The sequence below is a fragment of the Chiloscyllium plagiosum genome, chromosome 7 (assembly GCF_004010195.1).
Source record: "Chiloscyllium plagiosum isolate BGI_BamShark_2017 chromosome 7, ASM401019v2, whole genome shotgun sequence".
Lineage (NCBI taxonomy): Eukaryota > Metazoa > Chordata > Chondrichthyes > Orectolobiformes > Hemiscylliidae > Chiloscyllium > Chiloscyllium plagiosum.
In genome coordinates this window covers 46,078,995-46,105,709 of record NC_057716.1, presented here as the reverse complement: position 1 = coordinate 46,105,709, position 26,715 = coordinate 46,078,995, and the positions used below count along the sequence as shown (strand labels likewise).

At 39.4% G+C, this 26,715-nt stretch overlaps 1 protein-coding gene across 3 annotated transcripts in view; it reads right to left on the bottom strand.

Moving 5' to 3' along the window:
• Window positions 1-26,715, bottom strand: part of atf2 (activating transcription factor 2) — a 153,056-nt gene that overhangs the window by 11,655 nt on the left and 114,686 nt on the right. For all 3 annotated transcript variants that reach the window (XM_043693568.1, XM_043693570.1, XM_043693569.1), the window contains exons 10-11: window positions 13,262-13,468; window positions 11,122-11,227 (exon numbers count right to left, since the gene is read on the bottom strand). In XM_043693568.1, coding sequence (XP_043549503.1) covers window positions 11,122-11,227; window positions 13,262-13,468 — 313 coding nt within the window. The remainder of the gene's footprint in view (window positions 1-11,121; window positions 11,228-13,261; window positions 13,469-26,715) is intronic.

Below are 26,715 nucleotides of genomic sequence, written 5' to 3'. Positions count from 1 at the left end.
GAGAGGCGTTGGGGGGGATAAGGTGGGCAGAGGGGAAATGAGGAAACTGGTGAAATCCACATCGGTCCTGTGTGGTTCGAGGGACCCTCCAATGTGCACTCCAATGATCCGGCCAGCCCTACCATCTCTCAGCCCATCACCATTGTGCAGGGATTAAGACAGATGAAAGCGAGTGAGATGAAGCTTAGTTTTGTCAACATACATATGGAAACTGATTAGTTATTGATAATAACATCAGGAGCAGCATGCATGTGAGAAATAAGAAGGAGCCAAGAAAGGTGTTACGGGAAATTGGAGGAGTGGGTACAGGACTGAGAAGAGAGGCCTTTGCACATAATACTCTAGTTAGGATTTCACAGATAAGAATGGAACTGGATGTCTGCAGTCCCACATATATAAATGACAGTGGAGAGTAATAGTATGGCCAATTATGTCAAATGTTGTAGACAGATTGAAAAGGAAGAGGAGAGATAATTTACTTTTGCTGCAGTCACATGGGATGTCATTTGTGATTTTGACAACAGCAGTTTCAGTACTGTGTAGGGGCAGAAACTTGATCAGTGGCTGTAAAAGATGGAGTGTAGGTAAAGATGACAGAGATTTAGGAGGTAGCATTATGTTGGGATGTTGGAGACAGAGCATTTGTGTGATGCAAATTTTACTTGCCATTTACCAGCACAAGCTGTTGTGTGGAGTTTGCTGCATGTTTCAGTACTTGAGGAATTGCAAATGGAACTGAACATTTTGTACAAACATTGCTAAACATTCTCACTTCTGACTTTATGAACGGAGGGACAGCAATTGATCAAGCAGTGAGAGGTGGTTGAATCTAGCTTGAAGATTCTTGTTGTAATATTTTGCAGCCAAGATGTCTTTCTTTGTGTTTGGTATTACTAAGCATTGGAGAAATACCCCAGATCTCCACTGACATCAGTTTTCCTGGGGCTGTTTGATGCACAGACACATTTATCTCACAAACGTCATTGTAGAAGACACATAAAACATCCTTGGAATAGGTGAAAATCAACAGAGAAAGGGAAAGGCAGCACTTAAAACAATAATGCACACAGGGTAATATTATAGGGGAAATGATTTAGACTAAATTATGATGGGTCCCTTGGATCTAATGGCCTGTATTCTAGGCTCGTAAAAGTGTTTGTGCATTTTTTGGGATTTGAATTTAGATAGAGGTAGTTGGATCTTGGTCAGTTGTGAAGGTTTTCCATTGATGTGAACACATCATTTCTAATAATGCATATGACTGCAGTCAAGTGATTGACAGAATTCCTGTTGTTAATGGATAAAATGTTGATACTTTATCTGTCATAAACTCAACAGTAAGCACATTAAAGCAGTTTGCCTAGTTCTGACAATAGAACAGAAGGTTTGCTTCTCTGTTCAGAGGGCAATAGTTTTTCTCCTAGCAGGAGAACCAAGCACAGATTTTAAAGAGCTGAGTTAAGAGTCATATTTTCTGGGTTGCATTCTCTGTAATGGATGGTGTTGGGAAATAGTTGAAACTTTGTTTCAAGATTGTGTTCAAATATTTCAAATTGTCTTCTCTCCATGATATTTTAAAAATGAACTTATGTTCTGTTGCTCAAGAATATGCGCAGACTGTGTCAATATGTTTCAGTGAATAACCAACATGTTAACCAACTAAAAAAATTAAATATACGATCTATCAAGCAATATATCATTTTGAGATCTGACTTGTCCAGTAATAACCATCAGCTGACATCACAATGTGGGGGGCTTTTAGATGAGATTTGTATTCATTGAATTTAAGAGTGATCTAAGTTTTATTTAACAGGTATGTGAAAGGTTAAATGACTTTGTATGCTGTTAGAATATTTCTGGGAGTAGAAAACATAACAGTGGAACATTTGCAATCTTTGCCTCAGGTTAAACCGAGAGATTTGGCAGATGAAATGCTTAAAGTGATCATCCAACACTTAGAATTAGAGAGAGGAAATCCTGAATTTGATGTCATAGCAGAATTAGATAACATTCAGTTAAAAGTGACATGGGAATCCTCAGGGAATTTGGAGGAATGGAAAATGCTGCTGATACAAAAAGTACTGGTCTTAAGGAGCAAACAATTGGACTTCAAGGTAATAAAGGAAAAAAAAACTGGAATCTAGAAGTGAAGAAAATAGTACACTTTCATTGAAATAAGACTAGACACACCAAAGCCAATTGCAAGAAATTAAATGGAAGACTGATTGCAATAGTTGGAATGGCTAAGAAATCCTCGGAAAAGGATTATTAGAAAAGGAAATAGATATTAAACAGTAGCTAACAATGTGTTGCTGGAAAAGCGCAGCAGGTCAGGCAGCATCCAGGGAACAGGGAACAGGAGCATCAGCTTATGCCCGAAACATCGATACTCCTATTCCCTGGATGCTGCCTGACCTGCTGCGCTTTTCCAGCAATACATTTTCAGCTCTGATCTCCAGCATCTGCAGACCTCACTTTCTCCATTAAACTGTAGCTGTTGTACAAAGCAAGCATGTTTCCTTAGAACTTAGCAAGAGGGAAAGATGGTTTAGGACAATCAAGAAAATAATTATTGAAGTATTTACCAATAGAGAATCCGACCTCTAGAAGAGCTGAATATTGTATTTCAAAAGGAGAGGTATTTCCTTACTCCTCAAATCAAGGTGGTGAACCAATTAAGATAATGAAAGACACTGAAGTTAGCTAATAATACAATTTGCCTTCTAGAATAGTCAATGAAGGAGAAAATATTATTTGGAGGTATAAAACATACAACAATACAGCACAGTACAGACCCTTCAACCCACAATATTGTGCTGAGCATTTATTTTAATAATTTAAGAACAACCTAACCTACACACCCCTCAATTTACTGCTGTCTATGTGCTTGTCCAGCAGTCGTTTAAATATCTCAAATGTCTCTGACTCTACTATCACGACTGGCAGTGCATTCTACGCACCTATCACTCTGTGTAAAAAGCCTACCTCTGACATCTCCCCTGTACCTTCCTCCAAACACCTTAAAATTATGAGCCCTCGTAATTGCCCTGGGGAAAACTCTCTGGCTATCTACTCTATCTATGTCTCTCACTACCTTGTACACCTCTATCCAGTCACCTCTCTTCCTGCTTCTCTCCAGTGTGAAAAGCCCTACCTCACTCAACCTCTCTTCATAAGACAAGCCCTCCAATCCAGGTAGCATCCTGGTAAATCTCCTTTGCATCCTCTCTAAAGCATCTACATCCTTCCTATAGTGAGGCGACCAGAACTTGGCATAATATTGCAAGTCTGATCTAACCAGGGTTTTATAGAGCTGCAGCAAAACCCAGTGGCTCTTAAACTCAATCCCCCTGTTAATGAAAGCCACAACACCATACGCCTTCTGAACAACCCTATCAACTTGGGTGGCAACTGGGAGGGATCTATGTACGTGGACCCCAAGATCCCGCTGTTCCTCCGTACAGCCAAGAATTCTATCTTTCACCCTGTATTCCGCATTCAAATTAAATCTTCCAAAATGAATCATGTCGAGTTTATTCAGGTTGTACAGCCCTTCAGCCCAACAAGTCCACACCAACCCACCCACACCCAATCCCCTACTCTGTATTTACCCTGACTAATACATTTCACACTGTGGGCAATTTAGCATGGCCAATTCACCTAACCTGCACATCTTTGGACTGTGAGAGGAAACCCATGCAGACACAGGGAGAATGTACAAACGCCACACAGACAGTTACCCGAGGCAGGAATTGAACCCGGGTCCCTGGCGCTGTGAGGCAGCAGTGCTAACCACTTAGCCACCATGCCGCTGCCTTACTGCCAGTCTGAGTTCTTTCCTAACTGTGTTGTGACTAAATCTTACGTGTATAGAATTGGTCAGGAAGAAGAGGAGTCTATGAAAACAAGCGATGATGTGGAAATTCAGTAATCAGAAACAATCTTTTGAAATTTTAAATAAGAATGAATGGGGGAAAAAGGGGAGTAAGGCTGGCCTGTTTAGCCCATCTTCTCTATTAGAAATGCAATAAATAGGTTCTAAATTCAGACAGCTATACCAAACAACATACTCAAACTGAATAAGAACGAATAGCTAAGTCATATTTTTTGCAATTATTAATGAGGAAATTGAGACCACCTCAAATATCAATTGATTAGAGATAGAGAGTAGGCAATCAGGTGGTAGTTCCATCTGAGTATTGTAACAAAATTATATGAGTGGCTCCCAAAATTCCAATGATGTGTTCTTAACTATTCAGAAAAAGACCCAATACTGTACTAAAACATGTTTACTGGCCAGAAATACAAAAAGATGTGCTTAAGTTCTGCTATGTCATACAGGTCAGATAGTGTGAAAAGCACAATCAGGAATTAAACCTGTGCCTTTGTTTTGGTAGAGCCTTAAAACCATAGACATAGGAGTAGAAGTAGGTCATTCAATGGGCTCATGGTTTATCTAATAATCCTCAATTTCACTTTCCTGCTTTGTCCCCCCCTTATCCTTGATTCTCTTTGTGATTATAAATCTGTCTATCTCATTTGTGAATATCCTTAACGAACCAGCCTCTACAGCTCTCTATGGTAAGGAAATCCACAGATTCACTGCCCTGAGAAGAAATCCTTCTCATCTCTGTATTAAATGGATGACCCCATGACGAGGTTATACCTTCTGCTCAGAGGCTCCTAAAAGTAGGAAGTACCTCTCCATATCTACCATGCTGAATCTTCTAAGAACCATTTTGTTTCAATAACACCATTCTTCTCTCATTATTTTAAACTTAAATAAGTACAAGCTCAAACTACTCAACCTTTCCTAATAAAGATAGTCCCTCCATAACTGGAATCAACATAATGAACCTTCCTTGAACTGCCTCCAATGCTAATATATCTTAGATCGGGGGACTAAAACTGTTCACAGTATTTTGACTAGTGCCTTGTATAGATTGCACAAGACTTTGTTAATTTTATACTCCATTCCACTATCCCTTCCATTTGAAATAAAAGATTTCACTTGCCTTCCTTATTATCTGCTCCACACATACACGAGTGTTTTGTGATTCATGCACATCCACCCCCAAACCCCTCTGTGCTGCAGCTTTTGGCAGTCCTTCATCATTGCAGCCAGGGATAAATATTGGGATGGTGAGGATCTAGAGCATGTTAAGATTAAAAAGGAGGAGGTATTAGATGTTTTAATGGCCATAAGGTGCATAAACCCCCAGGCTATGATGAGATGTATCCCATGTATGCCATGGGAGGCAAAGGAGGAGATTGCTGGGGCACTGGCGAATATATTTAAAACTTCACTGGCAACGGGTGAAGTGCTGGATGGCTGGAGGATAAATAATGTAGATCCTTTATTCAAAAGGACAGCAAGGATAGGCCAGGTAATTACAGACCAGTTAGCCTGATGTCAGTGTTAGGGAAATTATTGGAAAGCATTCTAATGGACAAGATTAATCAATACTTGGAAAGGCAGGGATCGATCAAAGATAGTCAGCATGGATTTGTAGAGGGAGATCCTGTCTGACTAACTTAATTGAAGTTTTTTTAAAAAGGTGACCAAACGTATTGATGAAGCTCGTGCAATTGATGTGGTTACATGGACTTCAGAGAGGCCTTTGACAAGGTCCACATGGAAAACTGGTCCAATAGGTAAGAACCTATGGGATCCAAGAAAGGATCCAAAATTGGTTTACAAAGACCATAAGACATAGGAGTGTAAGTAAGGCCATTCGGCCCATCGAGTCCACTCCGCCATTCAATCATAGCTAACGGGCATTTCAACTCCACTTACCCGCACTCTCTCTGTAGCCCTTAATTCCTTGCAAGATCAAGAATTTATCAATCTCTGCCTTAAAGACATTTAACGTCCCGACCTCCACTGCGCTCCATGGCAATGAATTCCACAGGCCCACCACTCTCTGGCTGAAGAAATGTCTCCTCATTTCTGTTCTAAATTGATCCCCTCTAAATCTAAGGCTGTGTCCACTAGTCCTGGTCTCCCCACCTAATGGAAACACATTCCCAGCATCCACCCTTTCTAATCCATGCATGATGTTGTAAGTTTCTATTAGATCTCACCTCAACCTTCTAAACTCTAATGAATACAATCCCAGGATTGTCAGTCGTCCATCATACGTTAGGCCTATCATTCCAGGGATCATCCATGTGAATCTCCGCTGGATACGTTCCAGTGCCCGTATGTCCTTTCTGAGGTATGGGGCCCAAAATTGGACACAGTATCCTAAAGGGGGCCTAACTAGAGCTTCATAAAGTCTCAGTAGCACATCACTGCTTTTATATTCCAACCCTCTTGAGATAAATAACATTACATTTGCTTTCTTAACCACGGACTTAACCTGTAAGTCAACCTTTAGCGAGTCCTGGATTAGCACTCCCTTTGTGCTTTGGCTTTATGAATTTTAGAAAATAGTACACGCCTGTATTCTTTTTTTCCCAAAGTGGAAGACCTCGCATTTGCTCACATTGAATTTCATCACCCATTTCCTGGACCACTCTCCTAACCTGTCTAAATCTTTCTGCAGCCTCCCCACCTCCTCAAAATTACCTGCCTGTCCGCCTAACTTGGTATCATCAGCAAACTTCGCCAGAATGCCCCCAGTCCCTTCATCCAGATCATTAATATATAAAATGAACAAGTGCTAGTCAAACAATGAATCCTGCGGGACACCACTTTTCATGAGCTGCCATTCTGAAAAAGAATCTTTTATCCCAACTCTCTGCCTTCTATCAGACAGCCAATCCTCAATCCATGCAAGTAGCTCACCTCGAACACCATGGGCCCTCATCTTATTCAGCAGCCTCCTGTGAGGCGCCTTATCAAAGGCCTTTTCTAAGTCCAGATAGATAACATCCATTGGGCTTTGCTGGTCTAAACTACTTGTTACCTCTTCAAAGAATTCTCACAGTTTTGTCAGGCATGACCTCCCCTTACTAAATCCATGCTGACTTGTTTTAATCTGAGGAGACAAAGGGTAGTGGTGAAGGGTTGTATTTGTAATTGGAAGCCTGTGACCAACAGTGTACCACAGAGATTGGTGCTGGGACGCTTGCTGTTTGTTGTGTATATTAACAAATCAACACAAAAGTAGGTGGGAAGGCAAATGGGGATAACACAAAGTGCCTGCTTTGGGAAATAGACAGATAAAATGACACACCTGACTTGGATGTGAATGTAGAGGTTTAATTAGTTTAATTAATTAGCTTAAAAGTTTGCAGATGACACAAAACTTGGGCGTTTTGTTGATACTCTGCGCATCGTTTGGACAGTGGGATGAAATCAGAGCACATGGAAGAAACCCACACAGATATGTGGAAAATGTGCAAACTCCACACAGTTGCCTGAACATAGAATCAAACCTGAGCCCTTGGCACTGTGTTAACCACTGAGCCATCGATAGATGAATGGTCTCAGGCTACAATCTGATATTGATCAGATAATAAATTGGGCAGAAGAATGGAGATCGAATTTAATCCTGATAATTGCAAGGTGAAGCATTTTGGGAGGTCTTATAAGGGAATCATATAAACAGTGAATGGCAGGTCTTGCAGGAATATTGAGGAACAAAGGGACCTTGGTGTACATGTCTAAATACCCCTGTAACTGTCAGCTCAGGTCGATAGAATGGCAAATGGTTGCTCTCATTAGTCAGAGAGTAGAATACAGAAGCAAGGAAGTCTTGTTGCAACTTTATAAAGCATTGGTTAGGCCACAGATGGAAAACTGAGAGAATTCTGGTGGCCACACGAACAGAAGGTCATGATTGTACTGGACAGGGTGCAGAGGAAATTCACCAGGATGTTGTCTGAGATAAAAATTCTCAGTTGTATGAGGAGAGACTGGATAGGCTGTGTTTGTTTTCTTTGGAGGACAGTAGGTAGAAGGGGGATTTGACAGAAGTATACAAAATTATGACAGGCATAGACAGTAAGCAGTGGACCAAGTACAGGTCATTGGGATTAGAATACTTCAGTGCTTGTTCATCAGCACAGGCATAGTGGGCCTAAAGTCCTGAATATACGCTCTATAACTCTACTTACATAATAGTCTACTCTTCTATTCTTCCTGCCAAGGTACATAATCATATTGTCTTATATTATATTCCATTTGCCAAGTTTTTGCCTACTCATTTTATCTGTCTATATCCCGAAGCAAGTACTGTGTATTCTCCCCACCATTTGCGTTCCCACCTATTTTTGTGTGATCTGCAAACTTAGTGATAGCACATTTACTTCCCTCACCCTAGGCACTAATATATGTTGTAAATAATTGTGGCCCCAGCATTAGTCCTAATGGCACTCTACTAGTTGTAGGGTATCAACCCCTGAAAATACTCTATCCCCCATTTTATCATAACTCTCTATCTCCGGTTAGTTAGCCAATCATCTATTCATGCTAATATTCTACCACAACTCCATTAGCTCCTATTGTATTAAGTAGACTTTGTGCAGACCTTATGGAATGCCTGTCAGAAATGCAAATATATTACCATCCACTGTTTCCTTTCTATCATCTTCTTGTAAGATCAAATACATTTGTCAAACATGACTTCCCAATCATGAAGCCACGCTGATTCTGCTTGATTAAATTATGTATTTTTAAAGATTTTGTTATTCCATTCTTTATAACAGACACTAACATTTTCCCAATGATAGATGCTTTTTGTCTCCTTTCCTTTTTCAATAAATTCAAAATAATAAACTCATCACTTAGGCTATCTTTGTCAATTTTTTTCCAACCTATATGAAGATTGAACTCTCAAGATTATAACAGCACATTTCTTACATGTCCCTTTTTTTGTGTCTCTGACTCACTTACCTATTGTTAGGGATGCATAAACTACTCTCACAAGCGACTTCTTCCCTTTGCTATTTCTTATCTCCGCCCAAACTGATTCTACATCTTGGTCTTCTGAACTAAGGTGATCTCTCTCTTCAGTACACCTGATCCATTAATAAGAGTCACCATAAGAAACAGGAACATTAGTAGGCGTTCACATTCAATGGAATCCTGGCTGATTCAATATTCTTTACATCCTCTTTCCTGCCCTTTCTTCATAAACCCTGATTCCCAAACAGATCAAGAATCGATCTCAACCTTAAATTTACATAAGGACGCTACCCCACAGCTCTCCATGCGAAGGAATTCCAAAGACCCACAACTCACCATCTTTTCTTTCCATTCTCAAACAAAGATTTAAATTGTTCGTCGCTTGCTATAATGGGGATGGAGCAGTGACGGATATGACACGCTACGTAGTTACAGACCAAGTGTAATGCAGTTTTGTTGCTGATGGCCCACAATGCCATGTGTGCATGTGTTGAGTTGTATCTACACTTAGTCCATCGCATTTAGTATGGTCATGATTTCCAGATGGGTTAGTGAGGATGAGGTCAATGTTATTTCCACATGTAGATTATTTCACTAACTGTTAGAAGACCATCTTGGTAGATATGTCCTTTTAGACAACCAACTGCTCAGTTAGTGAAGACACCATTGGCTTATGATTGGTAACAGATGGTGATGTCTTCAACCTGCAGAGTAGATTCTTTGTACTTGTTACCATCCATGCTACGTTCAGGCTATGTTCAGCATGGAGGAGTATTGATTCTTTACTTGAAAGTGTGTGGTAGTTTTCATTTTACATGAATCAGTTGGGTTTATGCTTCATGGTAACATGTACTTATTTATTCTTATTTCAAATTGAATTCTAATTCACAAACTGTCTTGGTAGGATTTTAATTCATATTCTTTGGATTATTAATTCATACACCTGGATCACTTACCCAATAGCATAACTAATATCAAAAAGCTCTCTCCATTAAATCACTGCTCTTACAAGATGGCAGATGTGATGGCAGATGTGAGAAAGAAATATATATTGCCATAATAAACTATACAAATTATAATAATGAAATATTATACTAATATTTGACTGTGATTCTGCACACTTTGTACACTTTAAATCATTGCTTTCTCTCAAAGGTCAAATTTTAATGTACTTATCAAAATTTGCAGTCAATATTCATTTCAATACTGATCAAAATTGTACAGACCATAGTGTTGAACAGAAGAGAGTTTTCTTTGCTATAATTTGAGAGCCCAATCTTTATTCTACTGTCACATTCAAACAGGAATTCAACAGTAATGAAGTTCATTGCAATCAGTGTAATCTGCTGCAACAACAGCTCTTTCCATTATTCATTGATGGGGAAAGAATATTTCATGTCTGTGGTCACATTTTAATAAATCATATATGATATTCTGATCAAACATTACAGTTCAGCAATTAGAACAATTTATATGCCAATATGGAGTCAGGCATCTCTCATGCATCATTAGGATCACAAATTTGCTTTTTTACCTCTTAAATGGAAATAGTAAGGTTTAATTTCAACCTGATAAGTGTTACAAAAATGTAAATGGTTCCTTTCCTTTCTTAATACAACCTCGTTTAGCCACAATTAGAGTATTTGGGTATTACTATGTTAATTTTTAAGTATAATGAGGGGAATGCTACACAAAGTATTTGTATAATCAGTGGAGACTTTAAACAGTGAAATACATGTAAATTTTATTCTAGTCCTCTGTCCAACACCAGCACCTCTAAGTCAAGCCTCTGGACCTAGTTGCTGGAAGTCAAGCTATCTAGGTGGATCAATTTAGTGCTCCACATTTGTCCATTGTTTAATCAAAAAAGTCTACTAAAACAGTCAACACAATCTCGGACTTTTCAAAAATATCTGTTTAGCATGGATATAATGAATATGGATAACCAAATTATACTTTAAAAATACAATAACAGTGAAACTAATAGCAATACTAATAGAAAATTTTAAGACAAAATTATATCCAACAACTTTATTCCAACTTTATAGAAGACAAATTGAGTACCTGACAAACTTTACAAACCACAAATGAGCACCTTATTTTATATACAAAGACACACAATTGCAGTTGCAGTAAAATAACCTAATGGAACTTTGAATATTTAACTTTAAATACCAACTGCACTTCCTTGTTACTGCCAACTTAGTTCATTTCAGCAGTATTTCATTTCAATAGCCTGGGGATATAGGTAATGGAACATTACTCACTGTGATAGCCAGATTTCTTCTGCATGGCTGTTACAGGGCAATCTTTATGAGCCAGAAGTAGCTGCTTCAGCTGAGCCACTTCATTTCTCAGCAGGGTGACTTCATTCTAAGAAACAAAGAAAAACTTTAAAAAAAAAAGCATCAGCACTAGTGCAGCCAACACAAGAGGAGGGCAAAGCTTTAAGTATTCTTATATTTTATAGTAAGGTAGATCTGGCATAATTGAACTATACTCAAAACAGGCTTGGTGCCTTACTTTAACTAACTTTAGGAAAACAGGTACTAACAACGAGTCAAAATGGTTTGTCTACACAAATGTTGCAAATCTTTTTCAACCTTCATCTAAGCTGATACACATAACATACTGTGAAGGCAGAATATTATCTTAAGTTTATTTCAAAAGTTAATAAATAAAATCTTAATGAGGTGCTCTGAACAAAGGAATGTATAGAATATTATGTAGTACGACAACCAGCTTAATAACATGCTTTAATACAAGATTGTCACCAAATAATAAACAAAGATAGCCAAGATCAGTAGCCAATGTAACACTACATAATGTGTGGTTTTGTAGACAGAGTGCCTTTTACTGGGAAATTAAGTAGATGAGTAGAAAATGCACAATTACTGAGCAAAGGTTGGATGTCGAAAGTGGTAATTTCATTTCACATGTATTTATTTAAAATTTAAATTTTTTTTCAAGTTCAAATTATTAACTATAAGACTATCTTAAACATTATAGTATATATTGTCCCCACCTTAAAGTAACAATAAATAAGTATTTGGTTAATGAACAGACAATAGCTTTCCAAAGTAATCACAAGCTCTTTTCAACCTTAAATTTCAGTACACTGTAACTCAAACTCGAATTGATTTCTCATTTCAAGTTTGCTAATTTTTATTCAGTGGTATGTAACTTTTCAGATTTCCAGAGCATTTAAATTAAAATTTAGGATTTACTAGTAGCTTGCTTTTATATTCCATTATACTAATGATTATTTATGTTGTAGAGTTAGCAGAGGAGAATGCATGTGAGTGGGATAGCTCTGTAATTGCATGTTCAAATGCAGCATGCAAATAATGAGCCTATTGTACAGTTTATACTGCAGCTATATTTTGAAAGGAATGAATGAGTAACCAGTTATTTTCGAATGAGAAAATGACATGGTCTCGGGGATAGCATAGCTCCAAATTAGCTAGGGGAAAGCTAACAATTTTGTCATTTGCATTTTTACTCATGTAGAGAAAATTTATATTGGAGGAAATATTGGAGTGTGAATGAAAAAGGTGGGAACAGGAGTCAGGGATAAATGTAAACAATTCATCTGCAACTAATGGCAAAAATTAAACAGCACTAGCAATGAAAAGTGTACATGCAGTCCTGTTGGTAGGTGTTGATATAGCTTATAAAGAAGTTAGATCTCATTTATGGTTGTAAAGATATGTTGTCCTGTAGAAGAGTAAATACAGCTACAAACTAATATCAACTTGGTATTTACAATTAAAACAGAAAATGAATATAACAATCAAAAGCTAGAGACTCTTCTCAAAATAAAAATTCTGTTGTTGTTCCTATGAAAACATCAAAAAATGCTTTCTTTTACACAGCTAAGTCCTTCACTGTATTACTGTCCAAAGGCAACCCTCCACACTCATTAGATTTACCGTTTAAAATAACATAAAAGCAATGATACTTCATTATAACTTACAACACTGATCATCTGTGCTTGAATGTCAGCTGAGGAATTATAGAAGAACCTCAAGATTGATTAATGGGTTCATACAAAGTACAGTTTAATTATTTCTTTGACATTCAATTTTCAGTAAAAGACATAATGGGTGGTGTGCTTAACGACTTTGCTTCTGGCTAAGATACAAAGGAGGATTGAGAGAAGTTAATGCATTTTCAAAATCCATTAATATCAGTTCAAGTAGAGTCTACATGTATCCACATAAAGACAGAATAAACCAACACATTTCTTTCAAATAATGAAGCTAAAATAATACTGATATTAAATCTTTGGGTTAATTCTCTGTTTGACAAATAGACATTTTCAAAACAATATTCCAGAAGAAAGTGAAGAATAGAATTTACGTTACCTTGTAAATTTCATAAATGGAAAAATATATTACAACTGACCTGTAGTTGTACATTTGTTGAACTGAGGTCCTCTGCCTTCTTTTCAAGAGACTGCACCCAGACTTTTCTCTTCTGTCTGCACCTTGAAGCAGCTGCTCGGTTACGCTCTAAAAACTTCCGCCTTTTTTCATCTGGGTCTTCATTCATTGCTCGCCTCCTTCTACCACCACTGGTCTGAATCTGTTGCGTAGGCTGACCTGGGGAGCCCTAAAATGAAACCACCATTCAATCAGTTCATTGCACAATCTCAGTTATCCAAAATTTAAACTCATTTGGTACCTATAGCTCCTCACTGTGGAACTGAGCCAGACAGACCTAACAGGTTCCCTACGTAAAACTGATATGTTTATTTCCAAATCTGGAGAGGATATGGTGTAAATTAGCAAATTAGACAAACTGTCCAAAATTTTATACCTGGTTTGATTTCAGCTAGGTGGATGGGAGAGATGCTGGGTATTCCTGAGCTAGAGTGGGTAAGATAGAAGGAAATTAGTCAGGGCTTCCTCATGTGATTGCTCACCAGTAACCCCTACTGAAAAATATACAAGCATAGAGAAGGAAAAAATAAGTTTGAGAAAATAAATTATTGCTATTGTAAATTAGATACTTGGACAGGGTCCACGTGAACAAATATCACCACTAGAACTGCATTAGAGAACAAAAGTGGTTAGCAAACTGAAAATAAGCTAGTTGTACCAGACAATAATGTCTTCTGATATTTGTGCCGACATACATCCCTGCACAACATGATTTTGATCTTAGATGCTAATTGTTATATTTTTATTGCAAAACAGAAATCTGAGCTCAAAATCTCACAAGTTGTCAACATTTCCATTGACATAAAGGGGCTTAATGCCGCAGCAAGATTCCATCCAAATATTCAAATGAATCCTGCATGCCATATTCTACCAATACAGTTTTAATCTGAAATCCATCACAACAAATTTACTTGCCTCTCTCTTTCAATTTTCCTCACTTCCACTAGATGGCCCTCTAATATATAAAAGAGCATCAGTGCAATATTAGAGAAGAAAGAGAAACAAAATATTTAATACCATTGATAATAGTCATAGAGACGCACAGCACAGAAACAGACCCTTTGGTCCAACTTATCCATAACGACCACATAACCCAAACCAACCTAGTCCCATTTTCCAGCACTTGGCCATATCTCTCTAAACCCTTCCTATTCATATACCTATACAGATGCCTTTTAAACGTTGTAATTGTACCAGCCTCCACTTCCTTTGACAGCCCATTCCACACACACACCACCCTCTGCACAAAAAAGTTGACCCTTAGGTCACTTTTAAATCTTTCCACTAAACCTATGCCCTCTATTTCTGGACTCCCCCACCCGAGGGAAAAGACCTTGTCAATTTAGCCTATCATGATTTTATAAACCTCTACAAGGTCACCCCCAGCCTCTGACGGTTCAGGAAAAACAGCCCCAGCTATTCAGCCTATAGCTCAAACCCTTCAACACTGGCAACATACTTGTAAATCTTTTCTGAACCTCAGTTAGAACATTGAGTATATGAGTTGGGAAGTCATGATGCAGCTGTACAGGACATTTGTTAGGCCACTGATAAAATATTGTGTGCAATTTGGTCTCCTACAGTTTTTTATATTACTGATAATGTATTATTCAGTTGAAAGTTCTAAATTTTATATCTGTATTGTCCGCAGTGACAGATGCCATTTATACATGTCAAATGTTAATAAAATTTAGAAAAATACCCAAAGGCATAAATGAAACAATTCCAATGTTATACACTTTATAGATTGAGAATTAGTTAGCAGAAAGAAACAAACAGTAGGAATAAAGAGGTGACTGTCAGGATGGCAGCTGTTGACAGTGGAGTACTGTAATGATCCATGCTGGGACCATGGCTGCTCACAATCTATATAATTCATTTGGATGTGGGGGCCAATGCAACATTTCCAAATTTGCTGATGACAGCTCTTGAAGCTCTAAAAGCTCTTGAACTAATTGGCCTGGTAGGCCACTTCTCAGATCATTTACCCAATTGCTGTGAATTTGGAGTCATACGTACGTCAAATTGGGTAAAGGCAACAGATTTCCTTCCCTAAAGAGCATTAGTAAACCAGATGGGTTTTTTTTTAAACAATAATCAACAATGGCTTTGTGGTCATCAGTACGGAGACTAAGAAAAAACAGCAATTCTTAAATAGTGAGAGATTGGGAACTGCGGCTTGTCGAAAAGCACCAAGGTGTCCTTCTTCACAAGTCACTAAAAATTAGCATGCACGTGCAGTAAGCATCTGAGCTGGCAAATGTTATGAAGGCCTTTATCACAAGGGAATTTGAGTAACTGAGTAAAGTTGTATGGCTGCAATTGTATACAGCAACTGGAGTTTTGTGTGTAGTTTCAGTCTCTTTTCAAAGGAAGGATGCACTTTTCATAGAGAGCGTGCAATGAAAGTTACTAGACTAATCCTTGTGGATTGTGAGGAGAAACAAAAGCAACGGTCTTTGTTTTTTCTTAGTTTTGAAGAAATTGAATTTACCTCCAAAAGACTGGCATCATTCACATCTGTGCCATCTTTGTAAAGTACTGTGCACCCTGAAAAGCAATGGCAATCTGGTCTTGCCCTCATCATTGTGTGGCAGTCTCTCTGCGCAGGATACAAGGCCAGCAGTGCTGCACTCCCTCATACATGCAACTTTATTCTTTCATGCTAGTTGTTGCTTAACCTGCAGGCCATACCATTCACCTGTCCTTAGCCACATCCTATCTGAACACCCAGTTTACATCTCCATTTTTATCTCCCTCCCTCAGGAGGACAAGAATGAAAAGCTCTTGGCCCCCTACGCACCCCATGCATCTTGAAGGGCCCTGTAGCAGCAATCTCTTCCTGCTCCTCATCCATCATGCCGGCCTTCTGCTGCTCCTGGACCTGCCACCAGCATCCACCTTCTTAGATAGGCAGCCACAGTGACCAACATGCCACCAGCAGCAGGGCCCAGAACTCTTGGTGGAAATGATCTACATTGGGAACAGAAGGAGCGACAAAGGTTCTTAGATCTCGGAAGAGTCATTGTAGGCATATCCTGCTAAGAGCTGAGCACGCTTCTGCACACGGTGAAACACGCTGCACCCTTACAACAGGGGACATATGTCTATATCAACCATCCACCTTCAGGCTCAGCATGGTGAAGGTTCCATGTTGGCCGAGTGACCACCATGTCATTAAAAAGGGAGTGCCGGTAGCACTCCGACACCATACTTAATCCGGACCCCATCAAATGATCAGTACAGACTATTGTTACACTTACATAATAGATGAGGATGTGATGTTGTGAGGCTCCCATGGCACTCTTGGAACTGCATAAACTATTGTTCACCTTCGAATGGCCTTTTGTAATGTCATTGCTGCTAACTTCAAAATCATCTGAACTGACCAAGTTCAATTTGCAACCACATGTTGCAACTGAGCCCTAAGCACCTTCGCTTTGCATACACAGCAAGTGGACAATGAAATCATTGCAAATTAAATGTGGTTGGCCTTTACAAATTACTACTTCATCTTTTTGTTCCTTCAACTCCTTAGCATCCAACAATCATAGATCCTACTCTTTTGAGCAATGTTTTATGAAATTGCAACAAGACTTCCTCATTCTTTCTCTTCTACTCCCTGGCAAATCCCATATGCCTTCTTCACCACCTTGTCTATTGACTTGCACACCAAGATTCCTTTATTTTTCAGTACTCTCTAAGAACTAACCATTTGTTGTGTAAATCAATGCATACAGTTCCCTCACTGACAAAACAATTTCTCTGACTACATGGACTGGCTCTACAGAACTGATCACTACCCACTTCCTAGAGTGCACAGGGATAAATTCCCTGAACAGGAGCACTCCACATGGACAAGCCCCTGGATTGTGTGCAGACTGTGCCATGACTGATGATACTGGCAAACCCTGAGCATTAACAGTTTTTCCTTGACTGAACTGAAGATGAGTCCCCAACAGAGCCATTTGGTTGAATGAACATGCAGGTTATGTTATTTGCCAAGCAGGCAGCTGGCAGACAGTGAACGTATTTGAATGACAACTTGGTATGCTGTTCATCATGATGTCCACTCAACAGTCTTGAGATATAATCTGAACCAAACCTTGCTGCTATAGCCTTCCTTTGCAAAAGTGTAAAAGATTGAGCAAGATGCTCCCAAAGTCAAGATTGGCCTTGCTGAACTTCTTGTCCAAATCCCACCACAGTCCACATTACTCAGAGGTCTAGAATATTCTGTCCCATGTTATTTAGGTGAAAAATACCCATTCTGTAAGACAGTTCATGAGAATGGCCCCAGGCACGAGGAACAGCAGGCATAGACATGATGACTGAATGGTACCCTTCTGCACTATCACAATTCTTTGATTCTGTGTGGTACAATTTTAAAATTAACAAATGACCTAGGGGGATCAAGATAGGTTGGAGAAGTTGGGTCTGTTTCCCTTGGAGATGACAGGCTGAGGAGAGATCTGACTGAAGCATTCATAATTATGATTATTATGACATTAATAATAAACAATTATATATTATCTAACTATACATCATATTATGTATTCTCTAATACATATTAGAGTGTGTAAGAGACATAAAAATGTTCTCACTCATGAAAAGATCGAGAATGTGTGGGCACAGTTTTAAAGTAATTAGTAAAAGCAGCAAAAATGAAATGAGAAACATCTATTTCACAAAACGAGTGGTTAGAATCTGCCTGACAGTGCGATGGAAGAAGGTTCAACAAAATATTCAAAAGGGAATGGAACAGTTATTTTGAAAGAGAGTAATGTGCAGGGCTATGGGAAGAAGACAGGAGAAAAGCATTAAATGAGATGTTCATTTGGACAGCTGGCACAGACACGATGAACTGAATGGTACCCTTCTGCACTGTCACAATTCTTTGATTCTGTATGGTACAATTTTAAAATTAACAAATCATCAAGGGAGATCAAATATGCTAACCTTCACTAAGTGGGAGAAAAAAAACCAGATAAAACTGTGGCTCAGCTGGTAGTACTCTTCTGTGAATCAGAAGATTATGGGTTCAAGTCTTACCCAGAAATCAATGCTGACATTTAATCTTTCAGTATGGGGTACCAACTTTAGGATGCAACACCAAACTGTGTTCCTGCTTGTCTACAGCACATAGACTCTGCGCCAGTCAAAAAGAAACAAAAACAAAATAGGCTGAATTGACTCCAGTGCTATATCATTGCATAACTAAGCCACAGTTGCAGACTATGTCTGTTGTGACATGCATGTGAAAGGTGAAGAGGGATATATAGGGTGGGCAAAACCATGGTTTGTAGAAATTGTAAAATTATGTTCGAAATTTAAACATAATTACAAGTAAAAACTAAAGAAATTGTGTTCTACTTCACGATAAGGCTAAGGGAGACTTGAAGTTATTCAATGCTTTCAGTAAACAGAAAGTGAGTCAATAATTAGTGTGAAGAATTTTAAGTTAATTAATCAACACAAGGAAAAGTTGAAACATTTGTAAAATAACTCCATAGAGCCAGGTATCCCACCATCAAGTCACCCTTTATGTAACATGAACAGTCTGTAACACTGAACCAGCTCCCTCAGAAGTAGCTCTCAGAGAGAGCAAGATCTCTGACACACCTGTTTATATATCAACCAGGGCTCCCTGATTAGACCAGATTAACAGCACCAGTGAAGGAACTTATTCTATAAAATCCACCTGGCTAACCTTGGTTACAATCACTATATCCCTCCTCCCTCCTAGTCAGAGGACATAGACTGGTTTTTTTCTTTACACCTCCTCCTTTTAGCACTAGGTCCGGTTTTTCTAACTCTGCCTCAGATACGAGCACCATGAAACACACTGTAGCTCACCACTTACGGCTATAGCATCTTGGAAGAAATTCATTCTCTTCTTCAGGTGGCAAAGGCATCAAGGCAGCAATATCCGCAGTGTCTATATCGGATTCAAAGGCATCTTCAACACTTGACAGACAGGAAACCCGTAGGCTAGTAATAATCAGAGAGGCTATCAAAGAGCCAGGCACGTTTGCTCCCGCACGATGAGTGTTTGCAGCTTTCCTATGGTCCGAGTGCTGGTTTTAGGACCGTCGCACCTATCCGAACTTTATATATCACTGGGCCTCACCTCACATCGACCATGCTTCTTAGCCATGCAGGGTCATTCCCATGGCTCCTACACCAAGCTTCACCCCCGAAATGAACTCTCTCTCTTGCTTAGCAGACTCTAGCATCCAGCTATGGTGTTTCTGATGCTGTTTCACCCTTGCCTCACCCCCCCATCTCCCCCCACCAACTGCAGGAAGATCATATTTAACCTGATGTAGAATCTCCACATGAGCAACTCTGCTGGAGCTATCCCCGTAATTGCGTGAGGGGTGGTCCTATAATCAAATAGGAACCAGGGCAAATCGGTATCTCGAGAAGCTGTAGGCTGTTTCTTTAAGCCTGCCTTCAAGTTTGGACTACTCTTTCTGCCAGACCATTGGACGATGGATGGTAATGAGCTGTCTTTACATGTCGAATACCATTCAACTTTAGGAAATACTCAAATTCCATGCTGGTAAACAATAACTCACTGTGACCAACACTTCCAGGAATACAGTTTATCTATTGTTATTCCCACGTTTGAAGAATGCATTCTGCACATCCAATCACTTCAAGTGGGCATCCACAATGACAAAGTACACAGTTCATGAAGAGACCTGCACAGTCGACGAATAACTGACTCCAGGGTTTACCCAGCCAATCCCATGAATGTGGGGAAGCTGCTGGCAGTAACCTTTGACCTTTGTCCTGGCCACCAGGCATAACACCTTTGTTTTGGAAACTGCTGGATGACCATGGTGGGGTTCAGCCAGTATCTGGTGGTGACCTTTGCTCAGCAGAATCATTCTTGCTCTCCATATTAATGTGCCAACCTCTACTCTGATCTGATCTCTCCTCATCCAAAAAGGTTTCAATTCTGATTGTGATGGCCCTGTGGTTTCTCCCATCACCATCAGCTGTTTCAGTTTCGCCATGTTCGGATTTTTCTCTGTCAAAATTCTGATATTGTCAATGTAATTGGAAGTGTGTCCAGAAAAATTAAAACCATCACAGACTCATTGTGCCACCAGTGGTGTATCTGTCAGCAGGAGGCGGCTTAATGCATCTGCATTTGTTAGTTGGCCTCCTGGTCAGCGTTCGAACATGTAATTATACGCATTTAGGTATTAGAGATCGCGTTTGGGATGATAGTGTGCCAATAACTTAGAGGATGACAACTATTTCTTCACGTCCCTGAAAGCTATGGCTCGGCTGCACAACTAGTTCCAAGGCTGACCCTTTTTTAAGATTTGATGAAAAGTTGCCAGGCTGGAGGACAGGTTATGTATGAACGTTCTGTAATAAGACACCAGCCCAAGGAAAGACCTAAACTCCAGTATAGATGTGGGAACTGGGGTACCTTTGACCACCCTCACTTTGTCTCCCAACAGGTTTGACCCGATCTTGTCAATTCTGTAGTCGATGTAGATCACTTGGGTAGGAAACACATTTTTCTCTTCTAATGCGTACATCCATCTGGGAAAAACGTCAGTGCCCAAGTTCTCTAATTGCTCCATATTGTTCTTCCCTGTTATTAGCACATCATCTAGATAAATGGCGACCCTGGGCAGACTTTGTAAAACGTTCTCCATCATTCGCGGAAAAATTGCACAGGCTGACAAATATCCCAAATGACAGTCTTGTACATTGGTACAAACCCTTATGGGTATTAACTGTCGCATCTTCTGGGAATCCTCATCTAACCATAATTGCAAGTACACATGGCTCATGTCCAGCTTTATGAAGGAAAGTGCTCCCGCCAGTGTATATATAGTCTATGTGAGGGATTGAGTATTTAATCAGCTGCAAAAAGCAGTTTACCATTTGTTTAAAATCCCCACTACGGTGAACCGACTCATCAGGCTTCACAATCAAATATGCCTTGATGGTTCCTTCACTTTCCAGCTTTCTGATTTCTGTCTCTACTTTTGACCATAAGGCCAATGGCACAGGGCAGGCCTTGCATAATTGTGGAATTGCTTCCTGGTCAACATGCAAGGTCTCCTTGTCACCTTTGATAGTCCCTAGACCTTCCTGAAAAACTTCCAGGTATTTAATTAAGTTTTCACTCAGGCAGCCATTTTCTAATCAAAACATATTGAGCCAATCTAGGTGAATCTGTCTCAACAAATTTCATCCCATCAGGCTCGGACCCGAGCCTTTTACTGCAAACAGTGGTAAATGAACCAGCTGCTTCTCATAAGAGACTGGAATCAAAGTTGAACCCTTCGTCTGTTAAAATTCCCTGACACTGGTTCTCAGTCTAGCCTAGGTCTTGTGCAAACTTAAGGATTGTAGTCCAGACTGAATTTTGTAAAAGACAGGTTCTGCAATCATTGAAACAGGATCACCAATATCAATCTCCATTACAGTTGGATGGCTACTTAATCAGATGCTTAATTTTATGGTTATTATTATTTAACTGTGCCAACCAGATGTAAGTGGACTTTGCAGGATTTGCACTCTCCTGGATACCAGCCTATGAGTTCTCTTACTCAATTTAGGTCCAGCGGGATTCTTTTGCTGTCTCGAGTCCACATACTGGCAGCAACTACAATGGATTGCCAGCCCACATCCTGAAGTAAATGTTTAACTGCTGAGCCAAGGCTTGGCTTTGATTTGGGATTTTGCTGTGGGCTGACCGAGAGTCCCTCAATTTAGGATATGCTCTGAGTGAGGCTAAGCAATGCCTTCACTCAAGTAGTGCTCCCAAAGATCACTTGGACTGGCGAGGGTGTCCACTACCATCAGAAAACTCTGGAAGTCACATGTTCAACTTGCTGCATTTTCTAATAATAAAGCCTATTGTATTGCATATTTGGAAATCCAGTTGGGCTTCTGCTAGTAGGTGCTTTTGCATGGTTACATCTTTACTCCAACATACCAAATGGTGTCTCAGCATTTCAATGTTAAACCAAAGTCACGTGCCTCCACCAATCGTCTTAACCTAGTCAAAATTCCTGACAGGGATTCCCCTTTTCAAATTGCTGAGTAAAACCAATAGCATCTCAGAATTAGAGGTGGCATAGTGTCATAATATACCTTAACTAAATCCGTCAACTCTTGAAAGTATTTGGTGTCTCAGGGAAAGTTAGGCATCTAATAACCAAAAATGCTGCAGATCGACAAGCTGCTTTTCATCTGCCCCAATGTAATTTACCCATTAGAAAAATACTACATTCTTTCCACATACTGGACCCAGTCTTCGATGGCAGGATCAAACAAGTCAAGCTTCCCAAGCAATGACATGATGTCAGAAATACTTACCCCGAACTCAAAGATGGAAGTTGCAAGCAAAATTCTTCAGGGGCGTACTTTTCTCTTGTTACCACTGAATTCACTCCAAAGAGGCCGGTATCTCATCACCAAGTCACCCTTTAAACATGAAGAGTCGTTGACACTGATTTAGCTCCCATAGTGAATGGGATGTTTGACACTCCTGTTCTTATTTGTCAGCCAGGACTCCCTGATTGGGACTGTTAATCTGGTCCAATCAGGGAACTCATTCTATGAGGTCAACCTGGCTAACTTCTTTACAATCACTACAATATGATTTTGCAGACATTTTACAAAAGTATTGATAGGATATTCAATATTCTATCAGAAATACGGATAGAAACAGAATTCAAGTTGATAAACTTTTGGTAAAGAAAAACAAAACAAGTGTCTGGGGAAAAAACAATGAAATGGAGTGAAGTGGATAACTCTTCCCAAAGTCTGAAGGTCTCAATGGTCTCCTTCTGTACTTCAACAAAATCTCCATATTCCATGGACACAATCTTCTGAGTCTGGAGGCAGGAAGTGAAATTAATTAGGTAGGAAGGCGGAAGACTAGAAACCCACCACTTCCCTGAATTAGATTCTGGGCAGGAAAACCCAAATTTCATCATCTTGCCAAATGAAGTGTAAGTGGTCAATCAATGAATGGTTGGTGGGAACTTGCTCATCAGTAATCTGTGCACAATCAAGGGACTGATCCTAGGGTAGTTTCAACAGCTGTCATGGTCTCCAACATGTTGCTATTATGTTCCGGAGTGGTAGATCTCCAAATGAACAAGAGCTCTTTGTGGGTGGGACTTCCTGGTTCAGAGTCTTAATTTCGGCAGAGAGCCCAGCTAATCCACTGCCAGATTGTCTAAAAGTCTAGACAGCTTTCTCAGCTTAGTAGACTGTAGTTCTCCCTGTTGAAAATTCTCCTACTTTCAAATTTAGTGCAAATGGGAAGGTTTCTTCCTTCATTCTTATGTAAAATATGTTAAGCATGTTGCAAATTGACAAGAGATTTCACTACTTTCATTCAACAAAGTATTCACAAAGCAAAAGGGGTTGAATAAAAACCCAGAATCACCTGTCCCCTCACTTTGTCTTCTTTCTCCTCTTCAACCCACCTCACCGCCTGTAACCAGGTTCATATAAAGGGCAAGTGCCAAGAATATTGCCAATCCAATAAATTTCGATACTGAAGTGAATGAAAGACAGAATAGAAAGGATAAAAATTCTTCTTAGAATAGATTCCAGAATGCGAAGGAAGTCAGAGAAGCCACAGAGCTGATCTGACCATACTCTCAAAATATTCGAAAACTAAGTTACTCTGACGGTTAGAGGATTTAAGTGAACAAACCTGATAACTCCAGATCTATCAACCCAAGAGCATATTAGAAAGGGTAACATTTTTAAAAATATATCGTTAATGAACCTATTTGGTAATGTTATGACACATCTCTGGGTCAGTTAAGACTTAAATCTGGAGCTTCTGGCCAGAGGTGGGGTATTACCAATGCACCACAAGAACCCTAAATTTACACTGTCTTAGGAAAGCATGGGTTAATTAAGAACAGCCAGCATGGATTTGTAAATAATAAGTTACAGCTGACAGATAGAGCATTTTGAGGAAACAGACAAGTGACAGATTTTTATGGGGAAAATGCAAGAAACTGGATGAGGACCATCAGATCAGCCATGATTTCACTAAATGGCAGAGCAGATCCATGGGTTGAATGGCATACATCTGCTCCTACAACTTACAGTTTTATAAATCCTTTGATAAAATAAAGTGTTAGATGTCATTGTACATTTTTAAAAGTTGTTTTTATAAGGTACAGCACAGCTTTGTTGAGAAAAATTAAACTCTGCAGTATTAAAGGGAGTATGACTTAGAAGTTGGTTAACTGACAGAAAAATCCTGAGAAGCAGTTAACTGATGTTGTTCAGTCTGAAGAGAAATGGCACGCACCAGGGATTGGTACTTGTGCAACTGTTTCCATTTCTATTCTTTTAGATATCCCTCAAGGAGAGTAACCAACCCTGGACAGTAATTTACAAAGGAACAGGAGTAGGCCATTCAGCCCCTCAAGCCTGCATGGCCATTCAATAACATCATGGTGGGTCTGTGACCTAACTCCACATGTCTATCTTGGGGCCATATTCTTGATACCCTTGCTTACTAAAAACAATTCTCTCTCAGATTTAAATGTAACAATTGAACAACAAAGAAAAAGGGGGCATAGCCTCAAAATAAGGGGGAACAGATTTAGGATGAGTTGAGAAAAAACCTCTTCACCCAAATAGTCGTGAATCTGTGGAATTCCTTGCCTAGTGAAGCAGTTGAGATTACCTTAAAAACATTCAATGAGGTAAAGGTAAATTTTAGAACAATAAAGGAATTAAAGGTTATTGTGAGAGGGTGGATAAGTGGAGCTGAGTCCACAAAAGGATCAGCCATGATCTTACTGAATGGTGGAGCAGGTTCAATGGGCCAGATGGCCTACTCCTGCTCCTATTGCTTATGTTCTTGTGAATTAGCATCAACTGCTGGTTAAGGAAAAGTTCCAAACCTCCTCTCTGTATGTAGAAATGCTTTCCATCATCTCTCCTGAATGGTCTGGCCCTAATTTTTAGACTATGACCCCTGGTTCTAGAACTAGTGGAAGTAGTTTATTGTTCTCTACCTTGTCTTTTCCTGTTAATACACTGAAAACCTCAATTAGATCACCCCCTACCCTTCTAACGTCTACACAATAAAGACCTAATTTGTCTAATCTCTCCTCATAGCTTAACCCCTGAAGACCAGGTATCATCCTGTAAATCTGCGTCAAATTCGCTCCAGGGATAAAACATCTTTCTTCTACATAAGCTGATTTCCTGGGCCATTGCATATGGGAGTAATGACTAAATGTAACGTTCATATGAAGGGAGGTTAGAAGAGAGGGCATAATTGGACAAGAACACACAGATAGAATTCACTGTCCATTTTAGTTATACTTTTAGTCGTATTAGTTACATTCCTATTATAATTGTGTAAATAACAAGTTACATTGCAAACTGCTGTTATAAACTAGTCACACTAGAAATCCACCAGCCTTCCAGTAGTGATATTATAGTACCTTTATTGGTGAGACAAGGGATGGTGGGTCGTCATTATAGCATGGTGAATTTTCATTAGCAGTTCTTAATATAAATGTGAAAACAGGAGCTTAAGGTAAAAACATTGGTATTGTAACCAAACTTCAGTACCAGAGTATCATAATAACATTTATACAAAAACAGGGAATATAGTTATGCAGGTAGATCAGTAGATTGCATAGCTTCTTCATGGATAACATTTGCCTACCAAACTTCAACTTCGATGGATATGTAAAATTTGCAGTACTGGATAGATCACCTACTATATACAGAGTTAGATTTTATTTTCCAAGGATTTTAATGAAAAGAAAAATTGTTGGGTAGTACAATGGATTACCAATCAGAAACCTCCATTGCTATGCAGCTGAAAATTGAAAATTAGTCTGAAATTCAATGTAGAAAAATGTGAGATGACACATATTATGAGACAGAATAAGTGATTTGTATGCATTCATCTTTAAAGTAAAAGGAAAGGTTGATAAATTTGTAAAAAACATATACATTGGAACCTAGGTTTAATACAGTACAAAAGTCAAGCAGCAATTAGAATCATAGAGTCATAGAGATGTACAGCATGGAAACAGACCCTTCGGTCCAACCCGTCCATGCCGACCAGATATCCCAATCAAAACTACTCCCACCTGCCAGCACCCGGCCCATAACCCTCCAAACCCTTCCTATTTATATATCCATCCAAATGCCTTTTAAATGTTGCAATTGTACTAGCCTCCACAACATCCTCTGGCAGCTTATTCCATACACGTACCACCCTCTGCGTGAAAAAGTTGCCCCTTAGGTCTCTTTTATATCTTTCCCCTCTCACCCTAAACCTATGTCCTCTAGTTCTGGACTCCCCCACCCCAGGGAAAAGACTTTGTCTATTTATCCTATCCATGCCCCTCAATTTTGTAAACCTCTATAAGG